The sequence below is a fragment of the Leucoraja erinacea genome, chromosome 11 (genome assembly GCF_028641065.1).
Source record: "Leucoraja erinacea ecotype New England chromosome 11, Leri_hhj_1, whole genome shotgun sequence".
Lineage (NCBI taxonomy): Eukaryota > Metazoa > Chordata > Chondrichthyes > Rajiformes > Rajidae > Leucoraja > Leucoraja erinaceus.
The window spans coordinates 9,103,749-9,116,371 of NC_073387.1; the positions used below are offsets into that span (position 1 = coordinate 9,103,749).

Below are 12,623 nucleotides of genomic sequence, written 5' to 3' on the forward strand. Positions count from 1 at the left end.
TGTTGAACAAGCAAGTCAAGAGTGTTTTATTGTCATATGTCCAAGTTAGAACAATGAAATTCTTACTTGCAGCAGAACAGAATACGTAAACATAGTACACTGTAAAGAAAATAATAAACGAGAAAAAGTTCAGTGCACACATATTGTGTGTGTGTGTGTGTGTGTGTGTGTGTGTGTGTGTACACACGCACACACACACACACACACACACAACAAACAATAATAGTGCACCAATACCAATAATATGTAGTTCAGAGATTTGAGGTTGTCGTGTTTAATAGCTAAATGATTATCGGGAAGAAGCTGTTCCTGAACCTGGACGTTACAGTTTTCAGGCTCCTGTACCTTCTGCCCATAGATATGCAATGCACTTACCCTGCTTCACTGCACTGTTTGCAGTGCATGGTCAATGAAATGTTAAGTTAGGAATACTGAGGAGAAATAATCTGGACCAAACTGCTTTAAACATGAAAGCTTCAGATAAATTTACCCACAGGGGCAGGATTGATACAAGGCATCTTTAGATGCTTCATGGCACAGTGTCAGTTTACATCAGGGTAGTAATGTCAGTCTAATCCATGTTCCCCAAATATTCACATTGGTTTCGTTAGAACTACAAACATTTTAATTTCAAAATTATTCTGCACACTGCTCGGCTTTTTTTGTCATCCAGTGTTTAAATGTAACCAATCGTTTTCATTACATACATGATATTGGCAGAGGTGACTTTTTACGTTATTTTTACATGCAACAAGATTTTCCGATTCAGAATAAAATGCCTGAAGGGACAGCGTTAATGGATTCAGCAGTAATGTTCAAAGTGGAATTGGAGGAATGAGTAGCTTTGAATATAGGACAAGCAGGATTAATTCATTACTTTTTTCAAGTCATAGCCCCAGCATCAAGAGGCCAGCGGTTGACTTCTGAGCTGTAGGTTCCATGTTCATAGCACCATTGAAGGAATGTCGAAGCGTAATAATATGTGGTGACAGCATGACACGTCACTGAATCCTAGCTATTGATGGTAAACAAACACGTCTTTTGTCTGAAGATAGACACAAAGTGATGGAGTAACTCAGTGGGACAGACAGCATCTCTGGAGAGAAGGAATGGGTGACGTTTCAGGTTAAGACCCTTCTTCAGACTGAGAGTCAGGGGAGAGGGAAACTGGAGATATGGAAGGGTGTGTGATGTGAAAATGACAGATCAAAGCAGTCGATGACCAAGGAAATGTAGAACGGTTCAATGTTAGCTGAGGGGAAGGTGACAACAAGGCTTACAAACAATAAAATTAATCAGGAAGACCGTGAAACTAGTCAAGAGAACTAGGGTGGAGGAGGAACAGAGGGAGAGATGGAAACCAGGGGTTACTTGAAGTTAGAGAAAGCAATATTCATATCGCTGTTGTAAGCTTCTTTTGCCTGTACTGACGGGCGTTGCTTGCCAATAGGAATCAGGGTAGATCCTGGCATGGGCTGCTACAAACCAGAGGGCAAAAACATCTACCTACCACTGCCTTGTCCCAGATAATGGACATGCGTTCCTCAACTCCGTTTGTACCCTCGGGAATCTGGGTGAAGTCATCCTTTCCGATCGCCTTCTGTGCCGTGCTGAATGTGCAATGGGCACTTCCCACTGTTTGCAAGTCACCACTGGATAAAGACAGGATAGCATCAATTCTCGGACGGAGATGGTAACATCCACATTTCACCACAACACAGCTCTAAGACAACTTACAGGCTTCTCCATAGATATACACAGTGGGAAAATGTCCATCTCTATTTGTGTGGCAAAACCAATGGATTGTGAAACTAAGCTGAGTGTTCAGTTGATATCAAACATTCTGTAAAGGATGCAAATTTGAAAGTATGAAACATGCTGGTTTTATCTCAATGAAGTCTTGGCCCCTCAGTGGAGGGAAAGACTAATGAAGCAACGTTTCCACTGATTGTGAAAATGTGATAACGTCAGGATAATCCTTTGCAGTTTTCGACATTGGTTTCAGACAACAAAATGATTCAGAGAACCCACAGGGTGGATTCAAAGAGGCCACAGGCTGCCAGATGTAGGAGACTTTAATAAAACACACCAGGGTGTTTGGAGTGCTCTTGTGCGACAGAGGCAATGAGAGGACTTGTGACTATCACCGAGGTCCATTAATCAGCGAAGGTACTAGTCAGGGTTCAAAACTAATTAATGAATAAAAGCACAATAATCCTCCATAGTATCCCAGATTACAATTACAACACAAAGTATTTGTGCTATAACTCCAGGATGAGCGCTCAATGAAGAAAACCAAGCCCAAAGCCAAAGTATTACGTAACTAACTGAATATACCAACTTATGCTAAGGACAATAACTCTTTATTGTGATGATAGTGATGTCTGAAGTGTTACTTCTAGTATGGTTCTCAAAGCCCCATGAAAGAAGGGAGGATAGATAACTAAAGACAGCCATGGCTTCTCATGTCAAATCTTGCCAGTGTCTGCATGCCATCAAACTGATACATGCTTCATTAACTCAACTCAAGCTCTTTCCAAGACTGCGGTTCAGTTAATACTCAGTAATTCAGTTGCGGCAAATTGGCCGACAAAGATTAAAAGGCTGCCATATGACAAACCAACCAACTTTTTCTCAGTTCAGTTTGGGTAGGGCTTTGCACAAGGTGGAAACTGCAAAAATAATCTTACAGTGGTCATCCACAAAGTTCCTTGTACTGTGTGAGTTTCTCCATGCAAAACATTCATGGAAAATTATAAATACAAGGTTTTTTTCTGTGTCTTATTTCAATATTTTTAAAAATTGCAAACAGATAGTTGGCCAACTTAGCTACAGTGCCCTCTATAATGTTTGGGGCAAAGACACCATCATTTATTTATTTGCCTCTGTACTCCACAATTTGAGATTTGTAATTGGAAAAAATCACATGTGGTTAAAGTGCACATGTGGTTAAATTTATAGAAACAGAAACTAGGTGCAGGATAAGTCATTTGGCCCTTCGAGCCAATGAGATCATGGCAGATCATCCTAACTCAGTACCCCGTTCCTCCTTTCCCTCCATATCCCTTGATTCCGTTAACCCCAAGAGCTATATCTAACTCTCTCTATCAAAATGACCCTTCCTTCAATTCAATCTCCATTCCAGACTTACCTTGATAAGAGAGAGATCAGGTAATCAGGGGTGGTGGGATCTGGACTGAGAGGTGGTGACGTGACAAATGCCGCAGCCTTAGCCCAGTTTTTGCTCCAGTAGTGTGTGCCATCTGTGCCAAGGCTGGCGCTGATAGGCTCTCCAAACACAACATTTCCTGGAAACCAGAAAATTAAACAAGCATGGCGTTAGAACTCTGCCCTTCCCGCAGTGAGGGGAAACATACATCTGGCCAACAGGCAGGAAAATAACACTGGGCCCCACCTTTTTTCTTGGCTTGGGCGATGATGTCTGCAGCGGTCTTGCTCATTACTTTTGTGACATAGAGGGGACAGTTGGTCTGGCCAGCGATGGTGATTGCACGAAACACAGCTTCTGCTTCCAGCTAAGTAACAAGAAACATCTGTTACAGGCCAGGTCTGTGCATTAAATAAAAGCTTCTTTATGAAAGTCTGTCATCTCCCATTTAAAAAAAAACACAGTGCATTTCTGAACACCAGCAACTTAACCAGTCCTTTCGTAACCAGTAGAAGTTTCTACAACCACATTAACTTGTAATTATTAATCACCTTTAATACGGTACAAATAGGACACAGAATACAGTGCAGAATCAGGCCCTTTGGCCCACAATATCAATATCTATGTGGAATTCTTTGCCACTGAAGGCTGTGGAGGACAAGTCAATAGATATATTTTTTAAGGCAGACATCGACAGATTGTTGATTAGTACAGGTGTCAGGGGTTATGGGGAGAAGGCAGGAAAATGGTGTTAGTATGGAGATAGATCAGCCAGGATTGAATGGCGGAGCGGACTTGATAGGCCGAATGGCCTAATTCTGCTCATATCACTTATGACCTTATAACAATATCTGTGCCAAACTTGATGCCACATTAATCTCCTCTGCCTTCATGTAATCCACATCTCTCCATTCCCTGCATAACCATCTGCCCGTCTAAAAAAAACCTTGAATACAACTATCGTATTTGCCTCCCTCATCACTCCTGGCAACGAGTTCTAGGCGCCCACCATCTCTGCAAAACAACCCTCACTTCTGCTGCACATCTCCTTCAATCATTCCCCCTCTGACCTTAAAGCTAAGCCCTCTAGTCTTCGGCATTTCCACCCTGGGGAAAGAAGGCTTTGAATGCCATAAAGCCTTTCACGTCTGACACACCTCAACACTAACTAGAGCGCCAAACTCTTGATCATAGAGGCTGCCTTTCGGGAACATTTTAGAGGCCAATGGGAGCGGGGTTGCGAAAGAAATCAGCAAAGAAATTCAGAAGTTTGAAGCTCAACAACATGGCCACCAATCGATTGTACAGCGATGGAAAACCAGGATAGTTGAGGCAGGAGAGATGCAGTTGAAATTTTCGTTTTTAGAGATACAGCGCGGAAACAAGTCCTTCGTCCCACCGAGTCCGCACTGACCAGTGATCCTCGCACACCAACACGATCCTACACACACTAGGGATCATTTACACAACCACCAAGCCAATTAACCTACATACCTGTATGTCTTTGGAGTTTTAATGTGAGAACCAAACACCTTTCACAACTCGTGGAGGGACAGCACCTCATATTTTGCTTGGGTAGCTTACACACCAGCAGTATGAACATTGACTTCTCCAACTTCAAATAACCCTTGCTCTCCCTCTCTCTTCATCCCCTCCCCCTTCAGTTTTCCCACCAGTCTTACTGTCTCCGACTACATTGTATCTCTGTCCCGCCCACTCCCGACATCAGTCTGAAGCGTCACCCATTCTATCTCTCCAGATATGCTGCCCGTCCCTCTGAGTTACTCCAGCATTTTGTGTCTACCTTTTACAGATTTAAATAACAAAGTATCAGAGGGGGAGGGGGAGAAATGTTGACAGCACAAATGTCAATGGGGAAATTGATGAACCACATCACAGCAGGTATCTGCTGACAGAATAGTGAGAGGCAGAGTCAGTCGTACAGCAGAGAAACTGGCCCTTCAACCCACCACATCCAGCCGTCATTTTTACACATCCACATTAATCTCATTTGCCAGCATTAGGATCATAAGCCCCTATGTCTTGTCATTGAAGTATTTGTCCAAATACTCCTTAAATGTAATGATAAAGGACTAAGGCAAGGGAACGTTATAATGATAGGGGTGAGCGAAGGGCACCAAGACAGTTAAACATGAAAGAGAGTACTTTGAAATGGAGACAGTAGCAGAGTTGGAGAAAGTGGACATTGGCCAAGAGACAGTGGGTGGCAACGAGAACGAGTGTGATGGGAGATGCGTGGTACAGATCAAGTACTTGACTTGGTTTAGGTGGGATGGGCCAAATGGCCTCCTAACAATCAGAGAATAACGTGGCACGCACGGAAGATGGCGGAAAAGAGAGCACTGAAATACAAAGACAATACGGAAGATCGAAATCTATGCAAAATATTGCAGTCACCAGCAGAACAATGAACCACCCATGTAAGGAAGTTGCAGCAAAAGTATTAATGCAGCAAGATGCTTCACAGGCAAAAATCAAACTGTTTGATGCAGTCACATATCAGCCTGGAGACATCTTATAAGAGGAGCGAGTGGTGGCCAGGCATGGGAAGATAAACACTAATGTTAAACCCCCAGAGCCGAGTGCCTGGTGCCAAGGATGGAAGCCACTTTGCATGGATGAAGATCAGCATGGTTGGGTGCAGTGCACTGACAAAGACAAATGTGTTATGTTGGTGGGATTGGGCTGGTCTTTCCAAATGAACCTACGCTGAAGTTTGGCATGGGGTTAAATACAATCACAAATAGAATTGCAAACAACAGGGCACAAGGTGCCAAAGTGACTAGAATATCTTCCTCAGAGTCATACAGTATGGAAACTGGCCCTCCAGCCCAACTTGCCCACACCGACCAAGACGTGCCATCGACATCAGTCCCACCTGCTTGTGTTTGGCCCATATCCTTCTAAACCTTCTAAACATGTATTTTGTTGGTTCACATGCTTGATCAATGGTGCTTTATCATTAATGTTTTATTATTATTAATGTTTAATGTTTTCCGAGTCATTCGCAACTGTCACTGTATATCATGTTGTTACTTGTGGGTGGAGCACCAAGGCAAATTCATTGTATGTGAATACTTGGCCAATAAACTTACTTACTTACCCATGTACCTGTCCAAATGTCTTTTAAATGTTGTGATAGTACCTGCCTCAGCTACCTCCTCTGGCAGCATATTCCATATACCTCCACCCTTTGTGTGACAAAGTTGTCCCTCTGGTTCCTATTAAATCCTTCCCCTTCACCTTAAACCTATGTCCTCTGGTCCTGGATTCCTAATCTGGGTAATAGACTCTATGCATCTACCCTATAAAACCCCTTCATGATCTTATATACCTCCTCATCCTACTGCACTCCAAGGAATAAAGTCCAATCCTGCTCTACCTGTCCCTATAGCTCAGACCCTTGAGCCCTTTTCCTCATTCCTATTGAACATGTTATTATGCAGCAAGGTCCTTAAATACTTTCAGTAATTCCCGAAGTGATAACAAAAAATAATTTAGCAAACCACAAAACCTATTCTGGCCCCTTTATGGTTTGACGCAGACCTCCGCTAGACTTTCTACCAATTTCACACAGTCTGCTATTGGATACCCTGAGAACATTTACGATTTTTATTTCTAAAAGTTTAAAGCTTCTACAAGTTCTATAAAAAGTTCAATGAACATAAGCCCGGAAAAGGTTTAAACACAAACCCCGAGCTTAATTGAGACAAGTGTGGATGGGGTGCAACCCAGGACTATGAACCCAGAAGTGCAAATTTCAAGGCTGGAGCCAAATCATCTCCATCTTGGGGCAGCAGAGTGGCGCAGCGGAAGAGTTGCTGCCTCACCGCGCAAGGGACCCGGGTTCGATCCCGACTACAGGTGCCGTCTGTGCAGAGTTTGTACGCTCTCCCTGTGACCGCTGGGTTTTCTTCGGGTGCTCAGGTTTCCTCCCACACTCCAAAGATGTACAGGTTTGAAGAATAATTGGCTTTGGTAAAATTGTAAATTGTCCCTAGGGTGTAGGATAGCGTTAGGGTACGGGGGTCGCTAGCCGGCGTGGACTTGGTGTGCCGAAGGGCCTACAGTGCCCTCCATAATGTTTGGTATAAAGACCCATCATTTAAATTATTTGCCTCTGTACTCCACAATTTGAAATTTGTAACAGAAAAAAAAAAATCACATGTGGTTAAATTTCACATTGGCAGATTTTATTATAGGGTATTTTTATACATTTTGGTCTCACCATGTAGAAATTACAGCTGTGTTTATACATAGTCCCCCCCATTTCAGGGCACCATCATGTTTGGGACACATGGCTTCACAGGTGTTTGTAACTGCTAAGGTGTGTTTAATTGCCTCCTTCACGCAGATATAAGAGAGCTCTCAGTACCTAGTCTTTCCATCACCTTTGGAAACTTTTATTGCTGTCTATCGACATGAAGACCAAAGGTGTGCCAATGAAAGTCAAAGAAGCCAATATGAGACTGAGAAACAATAAAATTGTTAGACACATCAGCCAAATCCTGGGTTACCAAAATCAACTGTTTGGAACATTAAGAAGAAAGAGCACTGATGAGCTTACTAATCGCAGGCCAAGCAAGACCTCCACAGCTAATGACAGTAGAATTCTCTCTATATTAAAGAAAAATTCCCGAACGCCTGACCGACAGATCAGAAACACTTTTCAGGAGTCAGGTGTTGATTTGTCAATGACCACTGTCCGCAGAAGACTTCATGAACAGAAATATAGAGGCAACACTGCAAGATGCAAACCACTGGTTATCCGCAAAAAATAGGATGGCCAGGTCAGTTTGCCAAGAAGTACTTAAAAGAGCAACCACAGTTCTGGAAAAAGGTCTTGAGGACAGATGAAAATAAGATTAACAGAGTGATGGCAAGAGCAAAGAATGGAGGAGAGAAGGAACTGCCCAAGATCCAAAGCATACAACCTCATCTGTGAAACACGGTGGTAGGGGTGTTATAGCCTGGGCATGTATGGCTGTTGAAGGTACTGGCTCACTTATCTTCATTGATTATACAACTGCTGATGGTAGTAACATAATGAATTCTAAAGTGTATACACATCCTATCTGCTCAAGTTCAAACAAATGCCTCAAAATTCAATGGTCAGCGGTTCATTCCACAGCAAGACAATGATCCCAAACATACTGCTAAAGCAACAAAGGAGGTTTTCAAAGCTAAAAAATGATCAATTCTTGAGTGGCCAAGTCAATCACCTGATCTGAAACCAATTGAGCATGCCTTTTATATGCTGAAAGAAAACTGAAGGGGACTAGCCCCCAAAACAAGCATAAGCCAAAGATGGCTGCAATACAGGCCTGGCAGAGGATCACCAGAGAAGACACCCAGCAACTGGTGATGTCCATGAAACATAGAAACATAGAAATTAGGTGCAGAAGTAGGCCCTTCGGCCCTTCGAGCCTGCACCGCCATTCAATATGATCATGGCTGATCATCCAACTCAGTATCCCGTACCTGCCTTCTCTCCATATACCCCTGATCCCCTTAGCCACAAGGGCCACATCTAACTCCCTCTTAAATATAGCCAATGAACTGGCCTCAACTACCCTCTGTGGCAGAGAGTTCCAGAGATTCACCACTCTCTGTGTGAAAAAAGTTCTTCTCATCTCGGTTTTAAAGGATTTCCCCCTTATCCTTAAGCTGTGACCCCTCGTCCTGGACTTCCCGAACATCGGGAACAATCTTCCTGCATCTAGCCTGTCCAACCCCTGCATGCAAAGGATATGCAACAAAATGCTAAACATGACAACGTTCATTTCCATGACATTGCTGTGCCCCAAACAGTACGGTGCCCTGAAATGGGGGGGGGCGGGGGGGGGGGGACTATGTATAAACACAGCTGTAATTTCTACATGGTGAAACCAAAATGTATAAAAATGGCCTTTATTAAAATCTGACAATGTGCACTTTAACCACATGATTTTTTTCTATTACAAATCTCAAATTGTGGAGTGCAGAGGCAAATAAATAATTGATGGGTCTTTGTGCCAAACATTATGGAGAGCCCTGTATTTCCACACTATCTCTGGAGTCTAAAGTAGTCCAAGGTGATGTCTACTTAATGGCCCACGGGAGATAATTGATTCCAATTGATTTGTCGGGTCTGTTGTTCAATGAAGGGTGAATAAAGTTTCAGTTTCAGTTCCCAAGTGCAACACATCGCAGAGATCATTAGGTTTTAATCTGACAGTCTCTTCTTTCACCTTCAAACCATGGAGACTTGCTTTTGATGCGTCAAGTGCGCAATCCCTGCTTCCACTCAGACTCTGTGGTTGTTCTGGTGATCCTCTTATGCATCAAGGCAAAATACAGTCATCCAACCAGGCAATAGAGCCATTGAATATTTCTCCTCCCACACATTTTAATGTGTTCCAAATTTCCATGGCAACGGCAAGCAAGTCCGACTAAGTGTGGGATCATTAGTTTAATCCCAGCAGTGTATTGGGTATGGCAGCCAGCTGTGGGGGACCTCAGCCAACATCTGCATCATTGAGCCTGCTTCCCAATGGGACCGAATGCTTCTTACGGGGCTTCAGACTGTTGATGCAGAGCCAATCCAATCTCCCTGGATGGGATATGGAGAACTAGTGTACCTCCACTCAGTCCGCCTAAACATACCTGATCTCCCGGTTGCTAAACACTTTAACTCCCCATCCCATTCTGGCCTTTCTGTCCAGGGCCTTCTCCATTGTCAGAGTGAGGCCCGGTGCAAATTGGAGGAACAACACCTCATATTTTGCTTGGGCAGCTTACACCCCAGTAACCCTTGCCTTCCCTCTTTCTCTATCACTCCTCCTTCCCAGTCTTCCGATCACTCTGACTGTCCTTGTTTATATTTTATCTGTTTGCTTTGTTGTTACCTTCTCCTAGTTAACAATGATCTATTCTACATTTTCCTTGATCTCTACCCCCTTTGTCTCATTTTCACACCTTACACCTCCTGATCTCTGCATCTCCCTCTCCCCTGACTCAATCTGAAGAAGGGTCTCGATCCGAAACACGACCCTTTCCTTCCATCCAGAGATGCTGAGTTACTCCAACATTTTGTGTCTATCTTTAACCATATGAGAAGTCAGCCGTGATTTTTTCACTCAGCGAGAAATGAACTCTTGGGATTCTGTCCCCGAGACATACGCAAGGCAGGTTAACAGTATGTTTGGGCAATCTCAGGATGCAGGATTAATATAGGAAGCTGTTGGAGAAAAGACCAGCCGAGATTTTTTTATTAAGTGAAGAACAGCCACAAGGGGCCAAGAAACCAATTTCCACTTCCATTTACTATGTCCATGAGTGGGAGAGGCTTAAGGGCCTGTCCCAATTACGCAACTTTTCAACAACTGTCTTCGACCTTCAAGCTCGAGGGCACTCGCCTGAAAAACTTCCGAGCTGGATCGACCGTCAGCGATGAAACCATGAGCGGGATCGACCGTTAGCACACACACACCCACACACACAGCAAAGGGCCAGGGAAAGCGGGGGAGCGCTGTCTACAATTAACACCCACGATGACTTGATGGCAAGTCGATTACAGCGGGGGGGGGGGGGGGGGGGGGGGGGAAAGAAGGAGTGGAGACACTTTTAAGAAGCCAGACAACTTTTAATAAAGTTTAGCGGGCATGTAACATTACCGGTCGGTTTTCCTTGATACCGAAAACTCTAATGAGCCAATTAAAATGCCCTGTCAGCAAAGGAGATTGCCTACGGCTACCTCGACTGCCTACAACTACATGGCGACCCAACTACCACTGCACTACGAGTTCAAAAGAACCATGCCAACCAATTTTTACTTGACCAAACTGAGGCCGCGAGTATGCGGGAAGATCTCTCGAGCATGAAGGAGACCTCCTAGGACCATGTGTCGACCATGTTGTAAGTTTGTGGCGAGTGCAAACTCTTCTAAACTCGCAGATTAGGTCGCCATAGTGGGACAGGCCCTTTACTTGATTTCTGAGCCGAACAACCACTCCAACCAAATGTTCGCTGCCTACAACTGACGTGCAGCTGCTCGGCAACTCTATGTTCGGTTTTCTTGCTAATAACAGCGTCCACATAAATATTCACTGAGGAATAAAGGCTGCCATCGTTTTTTTTTTTAATTCTTGTACATCATATGATGCATGATTTCATCCGTGGCGCAGAGAGAGCATTCCTGACCGATGAGCCACTCGTGAACTCTGGTCTTTATCAGGGATGGATTCATACTTTAAACATGGGGTCCTGCCACACTCATATCAGAGTTTTCAACAAAAGTTTAGTCACTTTTCATCACCACTGCATCACCAAGGCAAACGTAGAGGCAGAGAGCTAAACAGCATGGAAACAGGCCCATCTTGTTCATGCCAAACCAGCTGTTAGGCCAGTCCCATTTGCCTGCATTTTCATATTATTATGCATAATAATACCTTTACTTTTTTTTTTTTTAAACTTTCCTTTAAGAAAATAAGAGTTTCATCTCATTGTTCTTTGTTAATTTCCTTCCATGGCCCGCTTGACAGTATAGCTCCACTGTGTTGGTCTACTTCATTGGTGACCCTCGGACTATCTTTGATCGCACTTTGCTGGCTTCACCTTGCACTAAACTAAAAATAGAGAGAGTACAGAGGAGATTTACTAGAATGTTGCCTGGGTTTCAGCAACTAAGTTACAGAGAAAGGGTGAACAAGTTAGGGCTTTATTCTTTGGAGCGCAGAAGGTTAAGGGGGGACTTGATAGAGGTTTTTAAAATGATGAGAGGGATAGACAGAGTTGACGTGGAAAAGCTTTTCCCACTGAGAGTAGGGAAGATTCAAACAAGGGGACATGACATGAGAATTAAGGGACTGAAGTTTAGGGGTAACATGAGGGGGAACTTCTTTACTCAGAGAGTGGTAGCTGTGTGGAATGAGCTTCCAGTGAAGGTGGTGGAGGCAGGTTCGTTTTTATCATTTAAAAATAAATTGGATAGTTATATGGATGGGAAGGGAATGGAGGGTTATGGTCTGAGCGCAGGTATATGGGACTAGGGGAGATTATGTGTTCGGCACGGACTAGAAGGGTCGAGATGGCCTGTTTCCGTGCTGTAATTGTTATATGGTTAAACGTTATTCCCTTATGTTTCTATACACTGTAAATGGCTCAATTGTAACCATGCACTCTTTCCACTGACTGGTTGGCATGCAGCAAAAGCTTTTCACTGTACTTCGGTGCATGTGACAATAAACTAAACTGAAACCGAGTCAGCCTCTCGTGCTATGCTCAACTGATGATCGTCTTGGTGCGAGCTTGGCTGGAAAGACACTTCAAGCAGCATCCCCACCCAATATTCAAACCAGAGTCCTTGCAGTCTCCACTCCAACCGACAAGGCACTCCTAGGATTCTAAGCATCTGCCATGAATGCAGCCATTAATACAACACTAGTTTGAGGGT

General features: G+C 43.7%; 1 protein-coding gene across 1 annotated transcript in view; it reads right to left on the reverse strand.

The window, feature by feature from the left end:
* The window catches only part of LOC129701888 (dihydropyrimidinase-related protein 3-like), a 202,377-nt gene that overhangs the window by 67,221 nt on the left and 122,533 nt on the right, over positions 1-12,623 (reverse strand). The window contains exons 11-13 of the mRNA XM_055643375.1: positions 3,416-3,536; positions 3,152-3,308; positions 1,511-1,652 (exon numbers count right to left, since the gene is read on the reverse strand). Of these exons, the coding sequence (XP_055499350.1) occupies positions 1,511-1,652; positions 3,152-3,308; positions 3,416-3,536 (420 nt within the window). The remainder of the gene's footprint in view (positions 1-1,510; positions 1,653-3,151; positions 3,309-3,415; positions 3,537-12,623) is intronic.